Source organism: Alosa sapidissima, chromosome 9 (assembly GCF_018492685.1).
Source record: "Alosa sapidissima isolate fAloSap1 chromosome 9, fAloSap1.pri, whole genome shotgun sequence".
Classification (NCBI taxonomy): domain Eukaryota; kingdom Metazoa; phylum Chordata; class Actinopteri; order Clupeiformes; family Clupeidae; genus Alosa; species Alosa sapidissima.
The window spans coordinates 33719224-33737438 of NC_055965.1; the positions used below are offsets into that span (position 1 = coordinate 33719224).

At 40.7% G+C, this 18215-nt stretch overlaps 2 protein-coding genes and 1 long non-coding RNA gene across 4 annotated transcripts; 2 read left to right on the forward strand and 1 right to left on the reverse strand.

Annotated features, from left to right (window-relative positions):
• The window catches only part of LOC121718854 (zinc finger protein 665-like), a 1212449-nt gene that overhangs the window by 1006750 nt on the left and 187484 nt on the right, over positions 1-18215 (forward strand).
• Positions 521-18210, reverse strand: LOC121718985. 3 transcript variants are annotated; one of them, XR_006034063.1, is made up of 6 exons: positions 17992-18210; positions 6733-6926; positions 6145-6296; positions 5992-6021; positions 5104-5278; positions 521-1432 (listed from the first exon to the last, which is right to left on the reverse strand). XR_006034063.1 is itself a non-coding variant. In XM_042104470.1 (6 exons), exons 1-5 carry the CDS (start codon positions 18208-18210, stop codon positions 5138-5140), a joined length of 732 nt encoding a protein of 243 aa, XP_041960404.1. In that variant the 3' UTR covers positions 521-1432; positions 5104-5137. The 3 variants fall into 3 exon arrangements, 2 of the variants coding, with proteins under 2 accessions (XP_041960404.1, XP_041960405.1); XM_042104470.1 differs by having other exon boundaries at positions 6149-6296; XM_042104471.1 differs by lacking the exon at positions 17992-18210 and adding an exon at positions 8765-9480 and having other exon boundaries at positions 6149-6296.
• LOC121719027 lies at positions 10146-15951 on the forward strand. Its single transcript, XR_006034080.1, has 5 exons — positions 10146-10593; positions 14678-14801; positions 15144-15280; positions 15507-15554; positions 15710-15951. It is a non-coding gene; the product is annotated as an uncharacterized LOC121719027 (long non-coding RNA).

Below are 18215 nucleotides of genomic sequence, written 5' to 3' on the forward strand. Positions count from 1 at the left end.
ATTAATTTGTATATATTGTGTATATATTTATATAATTCATATTTTATTCGCTTGGTATTCATTTCTGTTTCATATCTGTAACCATCAAATTACCAAACATTTGTAATGAACTCAATGAATGCTGTTGTTGGTGGAATTACATTTTTTGAAATACACAAACATTTGAAGCCCGATTTGGTGTTGAGAATGAGGAGAAGGCTAGCCTGACGAGCCAGACCCACATTAAAATGTAGGGTCTGGATACTCCCCGTTCGCAGTGTTCAGTCCGAGGGGCGGGATAATCGGTTGTCTTTCACATTCCCTCTGCACACAATAGGATGGCGCTACAACTCATGAGTCCCGTGTGTTTTCCCACCAGCGGAGCTAGTTGGCTAGTTCAAACTTTTGCCAACTTAAAAAAATCTTAACTCGTGTCACCGTGTTCGCCAACAGCAACATCCATCTTCTTTGTTTTCAAGTAGCAGGGAATTCACGCCGAACTGTTTCAACTCTGCCGTCAATCATTATGTTAAGCATCGAAGTGTAATTTTTCCAGCCCGCAAGATTAGCTAAACTAGCCCGGACAGCAAATTAAATTTGCTGCTGCTATGGTGCCTCTAGATTTCTAGGAGAAGGCGGCTCTCAACTGAAAATCGTGTTGCTTTTGTTGCCATCTTGGATGGTATACTTGTACTCTTGCCATTGAGATGAATAGGAAATAGTGACTTGTTAGCCTATTTGTGTCTCAAAATCGAACAAATAACAAGCCACTAACTTGTATCGATCTCTATGGGATTCCAATGACCAGACGGCAACCTTACCTGCCGGCGAGTGACGCCAACTACTCATTCTCAATGATGCCCGCTCACCACGGCAAGGTACCAGGCTATGAGCGGGAACACAAAAGACGCAGGACAAAACAATACAAACACAGAGGTGAAGTTGGGTGGAGTCCTTTCTCCAGGTTAGCAAAGGGGGTGGAGTCCTTCTCCAGGGTAGCAAAGGGGGTGGAGTCTTTTTTCTCCAGGGAAGGAACAGGGGAGGAGTCTTTTTTTCTCCAGGGATGGAGCAGGGTTGGAGGGGGTGGTGAGCGTGAACACAGATGATGCAGGACAAAACAATACAAACACAGAGGGGAAGATGGGTGGAGTCCTTTCTCCAGGGTAGTAAAGGGGGTGGTCTTTTCCTCCAAGGACCTTTTATGTGGAGATCCGAATTAGGTCCAACAGAGCATCACTGAAAGGCCCATTGTTCTCATTGACCACACTGTTGAACATGGCATTGAGGTCCCCATGCCAAGGCTCGCTCCTCCACACTGATGAATGGATCTCTCCCAAAAGGCGAATGCCTAGTGAGAGAGAAAGGTCCGCTGCAACAGCGGCACAAGGCACCATGCTTGGTGTCACCTTCACAGGACATCCGCCAGAGGCCAGAGAATCTGGAATCCCCCTACCTGACATATGAGAGAACATATTTTAGAGAGTTAGTATGTGAGACATTACCTTAAAAAATAAGAGTAACACTAGGCTTCAAATAATTTGCTCTACGGCTGGTATATGCCCTTAATGTATACTTTGTTACTCCCCTTAGGGAAATTCTTTGTCTGTATTTAACCCTTCCGGTAGTGCTACTATTAATAGTACTACTACTGGTGCAGCCACACAGTATCCCAAGGGCACCTCATCGGTGTCTTGGGTGAGATTTGGGCGCAACTTTGCATAGGGATTGACACTGAGGGACATGTCCGGACCAACTTTGGGATGGAAAGGATTGTCCCTACCAATATTTTGATGTATTATTTAATATAACGGAAATATATTTTACATAATGCATTTAATATTATATAATTTTGCAAAAGAATTCGTAATAGGCTATTAGGCATATATTTTTGCCAATGTGCGTGCCCATCTCTGCGCATAACTTAGTTCAGATAATGTGAGTAGAGGCTTGGCCATTTGTTTAATCAGCCTGTAGTGCAGGTGGCCAAACTCAGACACTTTTGAAGGTTTTTTGATGAAATAACCAAACCAGGATATTTTCAGTAGCTCAACGTAACTAAAACAACAATTGATTTCCCCAAATTCAACACAAAATCCCGCAAGAAGTGAATACTGTGTGGTCAAAAGTATTGGCACCCTTCATAACAAGTGTCTTTTGTCTTTTGCAGTGATAAAAGCATACTTTTCATTATTATAAGGTTGTAGGTAGTCAGACGTCAGCTGGTAGCATACATTTTTATTGGTTTCTATGGATGGTATAAGGTTTTCTTCAAGGATTCCAAATATTTGAATGGATCTATATCTACCCCTTGCAGCTAATTAGCAGTGTCATAGGAAGCAAAATAGACCTAGAGCACCATGCTTCACTTTAAACATGGTGCACTATCCAGGGTATTCTTCATCCTCCAGACATACACTGGTCAGGAGACCCAAAGTTTTGTTCCGTTACTCCATAGAATTAACTGCCAAGCATATTGACACTAATTTCATATGATTTTGGTTCAGTATTCTGTCTTTTCATCAGTGGTGGAATGTAACGAAGTACAAATACTTTGTTAGCCTACTGTACATTTTCCAGGTATTTGTACTTAAGTAGAATCTATAGTGCATACTTTTGACTTTTACTTCGTTACATTATGCAGCAATTATCTGTACTTTTACTCCGCTACATTTCTACAACACCATCGTTCCTTTTTACGTTACATTTTCTGATCAGTTTTTTTCCTCTTTGATAAACACGTTTGTTTTACCAGGGGGCTGGTTTGCTACCAAAGATAGAGCGGTACGTGCCCCGCTTCTAAATCTTTGAAACATAGGCTTCTAGACCAGGCAAAGCGTGAACTTGTAGCCATCTGCATTCGGTAGGCTATATTCATCAGACCCATGGCTACATTGGACATGCAACTGTGTTCTCTGTCTGTTATCTGCAGCATTAGGGCCTCCTCTCCGATGAGATTGCTAGTCCGCAGAGCAACGAAGTTACAGGCTATGCCCATGCTTTCTGTTACACTGGTCATCTGATCATTTGCGGCACAAATGAATGGTACACTATTATAGAACCACTGTCCGAAAAAAAACTTACAAGGAAGTTTATGGTCACATGCATATAGTTACTGGAAGTAAGAAATGCAGTGAAATTATGTCTGGTGTCAGCCTATTTGTGCTTTTATGGGGGGGGGGGGGGGGGGGAGTGCAGTAGAAGAGGGGTTTGGTGTGTGTGTTGGGGGGATGACAGGGGAGATGGGATAGTGTGCTGTGTATGTGGGGAGAGGGCAGTGTGCAATATGTGTGTTGGAGAAGCTTCCTCATGAGACAATGTGCTGTGTATTGGGGGGGGGGGCAGTGTGCTGTAAGTATGTTGGGGATGTGTGTTGGAGAAGCTTCCTGATGAAATAATGTGCTGTGTAGGTAGGGGAGAGGGGGGGGGGGGGGGCAGTGCACTGCAAGTATGGTGAAGGGACTTACTATTGCAAGCAGAGTACTGTATGTATGATGCATATGTGAGTGATGACAGTGAAGATGTGTGTGTGGGCGGGAGGGGAGTGAAGCAGTGACTGTGTGTGTGTGTGTAGTGTGTGTGTGGGTAGGTGGGGGCAGTGTGCTGTAAGTATGTAGAGGATGTGTGTTGGAGAAGATCCTGAAGACAATGTGCTGTGTATGTAGGGAGGGGGGGGGGCAGTGTGCAGCAAGTATGTAGAGGAGGCTTACTGTAGCAAGCAGTGTGCTGTATGTATGTGAGGTGATGACAGTGATGATGTAAGTGTGTGTTTTGTGTGTGTGTGTGTTGGGAATGGTGGGGGGTGGAGGGGGGTGCCGAGGATTAGTGCGTGCTTCACCTCACGTTGTGTTCACTGTGTGCAGTGTGTTTCACTAATTCACGGATTGGGATAAATGCAAAGACCAAATCTCCCTCACGGGATCAAAAGAGTATATGTACGTCTGTGCAAGAGAAACTGAACCTCATCATCAACAACAACCTTTCTGTTCAATCTGGACCAGCAGAATTGGCATCACGATCCACCAGGTGTTTCCTTTGTCTACCCCGTTAAACTTCAGGCTCTCGTGTTTTGCTGAATGATACTTAACTCAGCAGATCACACTAGATAACCAGAATTAGTCTCCAGAATTGTACGTCAGAATGTAAACTGGGCCACGGGTGGTAAGCACAATTACATCAGCTTAAAACTATCTAGCCTAGTATGACCTAAAACTAGCTTTATTAAAATGCCACAGCTCATAGGCTACTGATTTTTTTATTAGAATAGGCCTATAATATTAATAAATCATGCAAGTACTTTTACTTTTAATACTTAAAGTACATTTAAAAGCAGGTACTTTTTACTTTTACTGAAGTTGGGTTGGCATTGTGGTACTTTTACTTTTACTAAAGTAAATATTTCTCTGCTTATTTGTACTTTTACTTAAGTACTGAGTTTCAGTACATCCTCCACCACTGCTTTTCGTGCCTTTAGAACAGCAGTGTGTTGGGATGAGGAAGAATGAAGCATACACTGAAAAGTGCACCCTAATATAAACTGATATATGGCAATTACAAGATGACACTTGGGGGCTATTTAGCTTCCTCTGACACTGAAAATCAGCTGCATATTAATGTATTCAAATATTTGGAAATCCTTGGAGAAAACATACTGTCCATAGAAACCAATAGAAATGTCGTGAGTAAATTGGAGTCTGCCGTCCGTTAGATATGGACTGAAATTTCTCAGGAACGCTACTATAGCTGACGTCTGACTACACATAACCTTATTACTGGATTTTAACAACTTCAAAATCTGCCGTTCCTTGTCTAAACTGGCCTTGCGCGTATTCTCCCCTGACTTCAGTGTATGTTGCGTTACGCGCTTCTGAAGGCTGTAGGGGCCACCACTGGCGAAACAGCACTTTGCAGTTCAGCCTTACCCAGTTAAACATACACATCCAAAATTCCATAGGCTTATTAGTTGGCTAACATTCGAAATCACATTATTTTTCTTGAACTGAAAGTTAACAAACACGAATGATTGAATGACGGTAGGCTATTATGAACGAGTCTGTTGACCGATCACTTCGGCAGACACACACGCCTACATTACATGGGAAGATTTGAAAAGTTGTGAAATTGTACCTGGCACACTGTGCTGATTCCAGGCCTCCACAAATCAGGTCAGACCAACACTGGCAACTTGGCAAGCCAGCTGTGAGGTGCAAAACTTCACCACGTCATCCTCCATATTAATGGCTCCTTGGTCGGTTAGACTTTGAAGGCAAGCTTTAATGGGGAAGTTCACCCTAGTGTTTACCTATAATTAGCAGTAGAAACGTACATTAAACATCCTTATGTCCTCCAAAACCAGAACATATTAGATAGATAGATAGATAGATATAGATAGATGCATGCGTGAATGCTGCTACTAATGTAAAGTACTACTATTTTATATTGCTATTGTAGCAGGGTGAACTGCTTGGCATGATTCTAAAATTATGTAAACTAGGCGATGTCTCTGCCTCAGTCAACGAATTCCAAGATTAATTTTCAAAAACATTGAAACATAGGTTACAAGACTGGCATGTCAAAACAGCAGCTCCCTGGTCCGTGTACTTTTTCGTTCGTCAGATTTCCGATTTTGAAACTAGATCCAAACATGATAATGGATTTATTGCAAATGAGCTCGGAATTCTATTTATGGGTAATTTTTCTCCATAACGCGGGGGAACTCCATAACCAGGGAAATGAAGCTGGGGATGCCGAGTGCCAAACAAGCTAGATTTCGGAGCGCAGAAGGTGTTCTCTCGGACAATGTAAAATAATGCAACTGCTGCTCGAGTGGGCACTCAAGACAAGGGGGCATTAATAATGGCGCAAAGATGTTATCAACTTCTTACACTTTCATCCAAAACATGATTAGGTTAGGATGTTATGTTTTCTCGCCAGGGTTTGTCTGTCTGTATGTCTGTCTGTCTGGGTGGCTGTCTACATCACTACATCACATAACTCAAAAAGAGCTTTACAAACCTCGGACCATAGCCTCTCGATGCGATGGTTCTGAAAGTAGACAAAAAAATCGGATACGACGTTTGTAATGTCACAATTATTGGCTTATTATTGGCTAAACTATAATTAGAGTTAGTTATTTGGTGTGTGTGTGTGTGTGTGTGTGTGTGTGACCTACTAATGTTGAGGGTGTCTGCAGAAAAGAGGGTCTTGCAGTGCAGTATCGCTGCCCTGCCAGTTTCTCCTGCACGTACTGGCACAGGTAAAACTCTCTCCCTCTGTCGGTCCTTACCTGATCCCACAACCCATGGCCAAGCACTGCTTTTCTATTAAGAATGGAAGAGGTCACATGATGAAATTTCAGTGAGGGTGAGGTAGACTATATTATTCAATTGCCCCCTGAAAATTGCCTGCTTACAAAACCTGCCTTCAATAGAGAATAAGCCTTTACTCCATCTCTAAACCCCACCCCTAACAAACAACTACCGCCTGCTTACAAAACCTGCCTTCAATAGAGAATAAGCCTTTACTCCATCTCTAAACCCCACCCCTAACAAACAACTACCGCCTGCTTACAAAACCTGCCTTCAATAGAGAATAAGCCTTTACTCCATCTCTAAACCCCACCCCTAACAAACAACTACCGATGACTGTGTTCATGACCTTTTCTTTTCCTCTCTCCCACTGTCCGCAGGTTCATTCCAAACTGGAAAAGGGCTCCCCCACCTCACCGATCCCAATTTAACCCCTGCACACACATACCTGTACACCTCCTCATATATTACGAGGTTATTCTTAACAGGCATCGTGGAGTGGCCCACCAACTTCCCACTGTATCCATCAATTGCCATTGCATGGGTCACTCCAAACATCACCAACTTTTCGTTTTGGTCCATGTGCAGTTTTTCACCGAAATATTCCGCCCGATAAGGTACTGGGTTGAGATTCCGTGCTCCCTAGATCAGGGGTCTCAAACACCCGGCCAGCGGGCCAAATCCGGCCCGCGTCCTGCCCAATTCCGGCCCGCGACGTATGTCAAAATAATAATGTAATCCGGCCCTTGAGGCTATTTTTAATTGCGACAAACAACGACACTGATTAAAGTAGACGATAGATCCAAGTATGGTGACATCTCAATTGTAGCCTACTCTGCTCCACTATGTGCTAGATATCCAGAGCTTGATTAAAACCCAAAATCGCTGCGCAAAGTTTCCAGAAATACTTACACGCGAGAAACACAAAGACGTGCATTTGTAATGACGCGGAAGCGATGCAGGCCATAGTTTTGCACAAATTGAAGCAGAAATAGGCCTACACCTAATGTTGAAAAACGTTCACGTGTGATGAAGTCTTAGGCTATGTTATTCACCTATTCTGATTCTGAAGGAGAATATCCTTTTGTAGATTATGATCGATCGTCTATTGACAGTGATAGTCACAGTGCGTCTGTGAATGGAGGTGCGTCTTTGCGTGTATACGACGGTGTCCACTAAGCATACCATGCTTATTTCGACCCTCTGCCCAACATAGCTTGGAGGTTGCAGTGGTAATCGTGTCCGTAATGGACGTGGTACAGACAGCAGGGCTAGTAAAAACAGGGCTCTAAAGAACTACAAAGTCACCCGCAATATGATGCGAACTTCTGCTCAGATTACCCGCGATAGGAACTGATTTGACCAGAATACTTTATTGTAGGCCTTGTGGTTTAGTAATACATCACTAAACCATATACATCTTAGGTGTTTTCCTGTTCATTTGTTATGTGGGTAATATGAAAAAAGGAAAGTAAACCTGCTCAAATATGTTCATCCAGTATTTACTGAAAGGTGCATAATTTGAGGTGCTTGCCATCCAGTGATGGGTACATTTACCCCCTTCATAAACTTTTGTTTATACTCAAAGATTGTTATATTTACAGTAGGACTTTTATCTCTGACCACTTTCAAGCCATGGCCTTTTGAAATTTTGAAATAAAAATCCAATGGTGTTGCTTTCTTAACCCTGACGCCTAGTTTGCCAGGTTTAAAAAAGTTATGAGAGGAACATATTTTTATTTGGTGTGAAACACACACATACCCGTTTTTATGCTTTTTGTTTGTTTTATAATTTGTATTAATATTTATTTTATCATTATTTTATTTATAAGCTAAGGTTGCTAGCACAGGTGTCTAAAACTAGATAAAAAACAGTTGCACTTTCTGTTTGCAGTTTTGTGTGGTATTTGAAAAAAAGAACATTGCTTTTTCAGAAATAGCCGGCCCTCCAATCAGATGACGTTGGCAGAAGTGGCCCCCAGCTCATTTGAGTTTGAGACCCCTGCCCTAGATATTAATACGAATTATCAAACATAAAAAATATTCATTCATAAATATCTAAACAGAAACGATTCACTCATATGGCATGGCGCATTGACACAGGAAACATAAGGGACATCAATAAAACAAGCACGATACACGAACAGGGTGGTCACATACAATACACCGGGTAAAACACGTGAGGTACAACCTAAAGAAAGACTGCATATAAGCTTACACATACATGACATGGTAAACGCAATTACACACACTAAAACCGACATTACACAATCCAGCATTCACACACATTGCATTCTAGGAGGCAGTCCGGAAGACACCGACGTTACAATATCAAGAACAATTATACATAGGCCTAATACAACTCGCATTTTTTCTTTTAGAATGTAAAAAACAAAAACATCAAAACACTATACAATCTACAAAGTAGACTAATATAGGCCCTAACCAGAGTTGCCTATTTGGTATCAAATGCAGCTTACCCGTTGGCGACCTTCATGGTAATGCGGGCGGACAGCTTGCATTGCTGCTCCCACTCGCATGTGGCACGCACGAATGCCCTTGGTCGCCAGGTAGCCCTTCATGGTTTTTCGACCATACATTGGGCCGACCTTCGAAGAGCATATTATAATCAATTGTAAGCTGGTATGTTTTACTTGTTTGTTTTTTAGGGAAGAACAGATGTGTTCAACCGGTTTAAAGGGCCCGATTCTCCCGTCGGCGTTGACGTTATGCGCTTGTTTAACTTTGTTCACAAGTCAGTGGCAAATAAAAGTATCCTAGGGGAATGTCGGATTAAGATTATGTTGTTACTGATTAAGCAAGCCCAGAACATGAGAAAAGGCATAGGCTGTTGGTTGTTTTACAACTACAGAATGCCCTCTGCTCCTACATTGGACTGTGAGCCCGCATAACAATAGGCCAGTAAGCATTTTGAACCTGCCCCATCTGAATTCCTCTGATTTGGGCATTTAACCCTTAGCTGTTTTTAGGGCATTTTCACTACCTTTATTCATAAGGATTTATTCTGGTCAAGTGCCACACACACATATTATATATTGTTTTTTTTTAGCAGAGTCTAGGCTATTCAGATCTGCCATAATTTCATATATTAGTAATAGCACTGATTTTATTTTGAAGAATTATTTTTAAAGAATTAAAATACAAAAAGCGTATTATAAAAATTCGTATATTTTGACATGTATCTCACCACAGCAAGCTCATAGCTCTACGCATTTCTCTCTGAATTTTGATGTGTGTGTAGGGCAGACTGTCCTGAATCAGGCAATATAATTGCCATGTTTTTTATTTAGTGATGAAAAATGACCTTTCTGCGCTTTTGAAGAATTATTTTTAAAGAATTAAAATACAAAAAGCGTATTATAAAAATTCTTATATTTTGACATGTATCTCACCACAGCAAGCTCATAGCTCTACGCATTTCTCTCTGAATTTTGATGTGTGTGTAGGGCAGACTGTCCTGAATCAGGCAATATAATTGCCATGTTTTTTATTTAGTGATGAAAAATGACCTTTCTGCGCTCCATATCTGTGACACGAACTGATCTGACCTGATTTGACCCGAGTTTGCGTGTTAGCCTGCGTGTGGCTATGGTGTAGGCACTCATAATGATTCTCAACTTATTACTGCATTGCCATGAACAAAGTAAAGGCAAAAAGGTGTTTCTTTGTTGAACAAATTGGGATGCAATGTGAGCCTTGAATTGGATGGCATGCCCCATACAGAACAATCAAGGGAAAAAATATATTCACATATGCAGCTACATCCAGCTTAAATAGATGGCTACAATATATTTAATACATATATAGTACAATAATGTATATATGCAAGTATATGTGGGACCCAGCAATGTAACATATGTGTTTATCTTACATGAACATATATGGTGAATATATTCAATTAACTTATTTGCACACAGGCAGTGATGGGTGGGGTTTACAAAAAAGGCTACCTTCAACTTCAAAATACGTCACTACCAACGTTGGAATAACGGTTAAAATGTTTGCAGCTTTTTCACTAGTTCTACATAAGCATAACTAACAGCTACTACTAGTCCAAATGTAAAACGTTTGCTCTGGTTAAGTGGATTGGCGGGGAGTATGAGGGCAAAACCAGCATTTTGCCGACTGACTTCATTAGTAAACCTAACATTAATGAGGAAGACTTTTTCAACGGCTCTGTAACGTTATGGGACAACATCTTGCTAGAAACTATCTATGTGGTGGAGGGGAGGAAGGCAGCCAAGAGGTAGTTGGCCGGTTTTCGAGGCCATGGTGGTCAAAATTGCTGGTAAGTAGATCTTCATTGTATGCTAAATTGCTTTCATATAACATTTGCAGAAGTTAATGTCCGAATTAAAAATGGTATTACTGATGGAAGCTGGAAGCTAACCTTTGCTACTTTCTGTAACATTAACGTTAGCATAAATTAGCCAGCGCTAGCTTTATTTTTTTACACCTGAAAGGGGTTTGAAAAATAAATTCACTGAGAAACGTTTGGACAATTAATAAAAACGACTTGTAATGACAGAGTGAAATACCAATTTAACCTGTCTCCCGGCCATATTTGGTAGTATATTTGCCTCTGGCATGTAGATTGATAGGCATAGATAGAAGCTAACTTATGATTTGTCATGCAAGACAGAAAATGTAACAGTTAACATTACTAGCCTAAGGTGTAGACATTCTATGCACTGTGGTTTAGCTAGCTAGCTGCTATTGTTGCATCATGGACAACACTTAGAGCTAACATTAGCTTTTTTTTTTTTAGATAGGATGTAATGTGGTAAAGTTATGTGCTGGAGAGTATTAGAGTGGACGTGTAGAAATTGAAGACAAGTACTGTGCTTAATTTCATGGAAATGGTATTGCAAGTAACGTGTTTTGTTTTTGTGCACTATCAAACTACTTTGTCATGCTTTGTGCACTGACATTCTTGCAAAACCATTCACACCCATGCTAAATTATGGAAATGTAAAAGTTGAATTGTATTGAAAAGGACCATGTATGGCCATGTAGTGCATTTGCCCACACAGCAAAAGGACTCCGCGGCGGATCCGCCGCGGATGTATGACGACTTCCGGAACGGACCCGCGAAACGGACCCGTATCGGAGTCCAGATGCTCTCAGGAACGGATCCGCTACGAAGGCGGATCGCGGACCCGCCGTGGCTCCGCGCTGCATCCGCTCCGCATCCGCGATTTTAAACGTCCTCCGCGGCGGGTCCGTTTGGGACCCGTAAATTGACAGATACATCCGCCGCGGACCCGCAGCGGACCCATAAAGGCTCATCTGGCCCGGGTCCGTTTTGGACCCGTCTATCTCATTTTCAAAAGCCCTTCTGTTCTTGCTGTAGGATAAAACTAGGCAACTATAGGATAAAAGTAAAACTATCACTAGGCCTAGCCTAGGCTACTACAGCAATATAGGCCTACGATTAATCTGCATTGCCTCGTATTTTTAACTTAACAATACTGTCAATAAACAGAAAAAGTTTAAGTCAAGACATCAATTTACTGTACAAACGTGATCACTACTCAATGGAAATATAAAATGGACATTTATGGAAAGTTACAGGTTATAAGCTATTCTGTTTTTGTTAAGTAGCCTACATTGCCTAGGCTACTTTACATTCATTTTGAGGTCAAAACCTAATTTAGTGCTTTATAGGCCTAGGTCAGTGCAGACATGAAATATTTTATCTAATAGGCTACAACTTCAATGAAATACTGCGCTATGCACAGCTAAAATATCAGAAAATGAATAACTGGTGAATGACAAGAAGTTCAATAAAAAGATTGTTTAATGCTTATTTCTCCTATTACTCCATTTGTGTGGATGGAGGCGGAACACATCTCCTCATTGCCCGATCCACCGCCGGTTGAAACCGTGTCACCATGTTTTTCCTCACAGCACCTGTAATCAAACAGACAGATATGTTTATGGTATGTAGCATCCAAAGCCAAGTATGCTTACACAATACAATATATGAGATAGGTATTAAGGAGATTAAATTTAAAGAAACATGACTTACAAAGCTCCTCTGTTCGCTGCACGTTGAGGGCTGGTGTGGGGGTGGAGGGAGTTGAGGAGGGACTGCCGTTCCTGGCCCATAGTGAGGTGGGCGGTGTGCGAGAGGGGGAATTTTTTTTTATTAAATGGTAGTATAAAATTGTATTAAATCTGTTAACCATGACTGATAATACACATGGGGCCTTTCTATTCACTAATATTTCAGAGATCAGTCCCTACCTTGAGTAACTCTCCGTATATTAAATGCAGGTGCAGGTGCAGGGAGTTGAGGTGGTGAAGAGTGTTGCGGTCCTGCCCCATGGTGAGGTGCTAAGGGAGATAAATGGTTGTGATCTGTTAACCATGGTAGGCTGAGAGCTACAGGGCCAAACAATGGCAAACAAAAACAAATCTCTGGTCATGCTGGACATGAATTTGTATGTTTCAATATTTTGGTATGCACTATCTATATCAACTCCATGAATGGATTGACATTGAAATCAATGTGTTTCAATACAATCTGATAATAATGAATGAACTTTTCAGGCAATATTGCATGAATGCAGATGTTTTAACTGACAAAATATTTGGCTGAGATTTTGAAAGTAATGGATAAAGTATGCAGAAAATCTCAGATGGTAATGCAGATGCAATCTGTTGATCTGAAATGGAGTGACTACTGCGGTGTTAATATAGATGGGGCCACTGTATTCAATATTATTTCAGAGATCAGTCTTTACCTTAACAGTTTTCTCCAGGTTGAGGGGTAGTGACTCGGCTGCCTGGCACTCGGTGAGATGGTGGAGCTGGAGGAATAGATACAAAGAGAGGGGAATGTCTTTAGCTCTAAGAATGTTAACCATATCTCTAATATTAATATTATGATTTAGTTATTTCAATGTTAAGAGATTATTACTTACTTTGCCAGTGCAATTGGCTTGGGCTTGAGGGTTCAACTGATATACCAGGCGAGTTGGAAGGTACCTCAGAGATGCAAAGTCACCATTTTCTGGCTCTTCACTGTCATCAGAGTCCCCGAAACGATGGCTGTTACATAACGATATCATTATGGTTACTGCAATCCCAAAATTTCCAAATATACATATAGTACAAGCATCTCTGGTCTATTTTGGAATGCTACGGGAATGTGTTCACATTACATTTTAACAACCCAGAAAGTATCTTACTTGATCAAGCAAACCCAACAGAGGCAATCGTAACGTTAGATGCTAGAATCCAGCCGATAAAAGTTGACGCTGCAGAACAAACAAAATAGAAGATGGGGACCAAGTTCCATACAGTTAAGTTACGTTAGCATAATAAATCACAAACCGATGCCAATAGTTGTCTGAACCGACTTAAACAGTGATTAAAATGCCGAGGCTTTCATTACAAAGATGGCAGATAGACACTAAAGTTACGTATGAGACCAAACTTGGCAACATGCAAACGTTAATGCACAGCTAGCTAGAGGCTAGGGCTAAACCATTATCAGTGAGTCAACATGCTAAAGTTGTAGGTAGCTATCATAGCAGAGTGCTTCACTGACTTCATTGACTGAAATACCAGTGCCAATATCACCTTAATCAAGGTTTGCATCGCAAACGTGATTTCAATATATGTATAGCACTAATAGACATTAGCAATAACTTATGCAATTGCGCCTAGCAGCATGCTAGCTAGCAGCTATATGCCGCTAGCATAGTAGCACTATATGGACAACAGCGACACATTAAAACAGACAAGACCAGACTAATGTTAAATAACAATGTGTGTTTTTTAAATCACACTACCATAACATATTCTGCCGAAATTGCTATCCCATTTTAAATCAGATAGGCTACAGACTCATATGAGCATCACAGCTAACAATAACGTTAACTTTGCACAAACTGTTGCACAAAATGACAAACGTCTCTGGTTGCACTAACGTTAACGTTAGTCCTAATATCAAACAACGTCATTACAATTAATAAACATGATGATTATAAAACCACAAAAGGCCAATGTTTAGCTTTTTGTCGCAATATATTAATAAATATCACTTACTCGAGAGGGTTCAGCGCAACCGTGTCCCAGCAAAGAAAATATCCACTAGTATGACTCTTCTTGGCTCTTGGTGTACAGTCATGTTCAACCGTTACAGTAAATGCGCGTCCGCGCCCGCGGATCCGACATGGGTCCACTCAGGATCCGCTGTTTGACAGTAGAATTTACGGGGCCGCCTGGAGGCGGAGCTGATCCTCTGTGCGGCACCAAAACGAATGCGACAGTCACGCGGGTTTGGCGTCTTGAAGGCGGATCCGCCTAGGAGTCTACTGCTGTGTGGGTGAGCACTGACACCCCTTTTTTTTACATTTTAGAGAGGCAACACTCGAAAGCTACATCAAGGACACCGGAGGATGGACCAGAAGACCTGAGACCAAGCCCAACCCATAGTATGCTTCACTGACAAATGTTGATGCTTCATCATCACATAGACCAAAGGTAATCAAAAATTAATGTTTACTTATGAATATAACTTTTTTTGTTAAAAGTCTATTTTCGAATGCAGAACATAACCTAACCAGAACATAACATTTATACATTTGTTTGAGTAGTTTGGAAGAATTTAGCTTCAAGCTACTGGGGACACAAAGTGAACTGAAAATATACCTTTCCAACCATATCTTTCTATGATGGTTGGTACAGCTTCCCTACAGTCTCAGATAGCAGTCTCGGATGGGAGACACTTCATGAGTGGGAATATCCCAGGACATTACATATTACGCAAGTATACCCTTTACCAACGTCACTCTCATTCATGCTGTATATTCTGTTCACTTGCAGGTTTCAGAGAAGGCTGGTAGAGCTCTCTATGAGTGTGAGCTGTGGGAGAACCAATAACTGACAACCACCTACAGAAGAGGTGGCGATAATGGCTCTCCAAGAGGAGGTTGTGAGTCTGAAGGCTTTTATTCAACAAGGTTTGTAGAGTGTTTTCATACAGATGTGAACTTTTACATTAAAATGTACATGTTTAACTTTAATGAAATAGCAGCTTCTTGGTTGTACAAGTTTAGTAAAAATTTGAGGATGAAACTTTTCCTTTCAGTGTGGACTGCTTCCCATTTTCGCCTCACCATCATAGATCTTTTCTGTGTTAGTAAACTGTAACTATTTGAGGTCCTAATTGATTGTGCTATTTTTTAGGAGGCACTTAGAGGGAATGCCTGGACCCTGAGAGGACTAAGACAATTGGTGAGTTTATTTTATTTGTATGTCTTTCTCTCCAACTCACTTTGTATTTATCTCCAATTATCGTGATAACACAACAGTGTTTCTGCACTTTAGCATCTGTATTTGTGTCACTAATATTTTGCATGTTCTATTTGTATATGTTCTGTCTTATTCAGAGGCCACCCTGAAGCAGTTCCCAGGCCAGACACTCACTCCAGATTGCTGGGCCAGGCAATAAATGCCAAAGTGACAGAACTGAGGTTCCATAACAAAAACAAAGATTTTCAATAAAATAGAATAAAAGATAACAGAAGTGTTGTGTGTTTCTTCCTCTTTATACTGATACTATGGTTAATTTTAAGTAAACACAAGTGAAATATTTAATGATCAATGCGGAAAATATCAAACCATAGTAGAATATGAACTATATTAGAGAAATATATGTCTGAAATATATAGATCGTGTGATCATGCTTCCTACTGCCATATATTTAAATATATTTAATTATATGCATAAAATATAAGAAAGTGGCCAATATTGAATATTTACTTATATTTTGAAATATATTGATACAAACATGGAAATATATGTATTTCACATAGATGTAAATATATTTATTTAACATAGATGTGCTTATACTGGAATATGTTCAAGCTGCATATATGTGAATATATTATTTTTCTGTATGGGGCAGGAATTTGCTAGGATCTCGAAACCGGATTATGAACATGCTTTGCCATAGAGAAACACACCATAGCGTTGGATTATAAACATGCTTTGCCACAAAAACAGACAAAAACGTGGGGTAAGTCCAGGTATATGAAGTGATTATTTTGCTGTCACTTCGTCTGTTTTATAACCCAGAAGGATGTACTTGGTATCAAATGATAGCTCTGTGTCTCCTCTCTCATCTGACATGCGTGGCATAGCATATCTATCCGATCACGGGTCCGCGAGTAATTCAAACGAGAGTAATTAGTGTGCAGCATTGGCTTGTGTACATGACGTTATTATTTTGCAGTCATATCGTCTGTTTTTATAAGCAAACGAGAGTAATGGGTGCGCAGGTGAACGCAGAGAAGTATAGACTGTTCATATGATGCAATTTGATTTAATTTCATGATTTTTTTTTTTATTTTCATACTTGATCGTACAGCCTGCTAGTCCCTCCATGGGACGTCCCAGGACAGTCGTTTTTGGTTGCCCGTCCCCAATACAGGGAAGCTAACTCTTCGACCGTTTGATCAAGAAAATATATTGGCTATTGCAATCAGATTCATAGCAAATGTAGATGTCCAGGTTGTTCTAACTTTTTGGGGGGGTTATGTCCGCGGTTTTTATCAAGGAGGTCTAGTCACCCTTGGCATTGGGCAACCGTTTGCTCACACGTGGTCGTAGAATGTTAGCATTAGATTTTTTTTAATGGTGGAGTTTGACTATCCTCTTCCGCCAGAAATTCCTAACGACTTCTGTTCCTGTCCCCTCCCGTATAAACTAATATGGTAACACCATACAGCATAATGTCCCTCTGGGGATGAATAAAGTAATCTATCTATCTATCTAGCCTATCTATCTATCTATAACAATAATCTCTCCGATCGTGACCAGACTACATGGCGAACATCACAATCATGCAGCTATTTCACACCTCATTAAGTTTCGTAAACATTCTAAGATAATATTCTATTCTGTTCTGCATATTACATCACAATCGTACAGCTATTTCACCATATAAGGCTCTGTTTCACACCTCATTAAGTTTCGTAAACATTCTAAGATAATCTAGTTGCATATTACATCACAGTCGTAGCCTAGGCTACAGCTATTTCACACCAGAGCCATATAAGGCTCTGTTTCACTTCATTAAGTTTCATAAACATTCTACGATAAAAGCTGCATATTACACCACAATCGTACAGCTATTTCACACCTCATTAAGTTTTGTAAACATTCTAGGATATTCTAGCTGCACTGACCCAATATTCTAGCTGCACTGACCCAGAGCCACGCACAAAGAGTTTGCCATAGGCTAGCTGCTAGCAAATAACCAGTTGTGGAAGAAGACTCGTTCATATTAGTTAACTTAATCATTATCTCAACAGATGAACACTTAATTAATGGTAATGTTATCATCATATATATTACATTACATTTGGCTGACCCATTTTTAGCCATATATATATGCTGACCAGCATATTACAGTTGATTTTCTCTAAGCATAAATAAAGTTGTAAAGAGTTGACGTGATTGCGTGTAGTGCTAGCTATTGTGTTCTGTGGTGATCCCGGAGAATTCCGCTCAAGGAATCATAATCAGTAAAAGGAGGAATCAAAACTGATTTGTAGGCATTTTTCGTTCATGTAAATCATGCTTTTAATCTGGGTATGCGTGCATTAATGTGCAAGAGACCTGACACTGCAATACTGATCATCAAAGTTTACAAATCCCTAATCCCTACCTCTCCAGTGGCATCCCACACAGCACTTTGTAGCTCCTCCTGGGACACCTTTCCCCACCTGCTGTCCACAAGTCCCTTTTCCTTGCAGAATTTTTTTAAATTTGCAACAGAGGCACCTCGAATAACCCCTTCAGCCAGGAGTTTATTGCTTATTTCATCATATGTTTTGCCCTCTTCCTTCAGTTGCCTGATCATGCCTTCATGCTGTTCCAGTGCCATCCTTG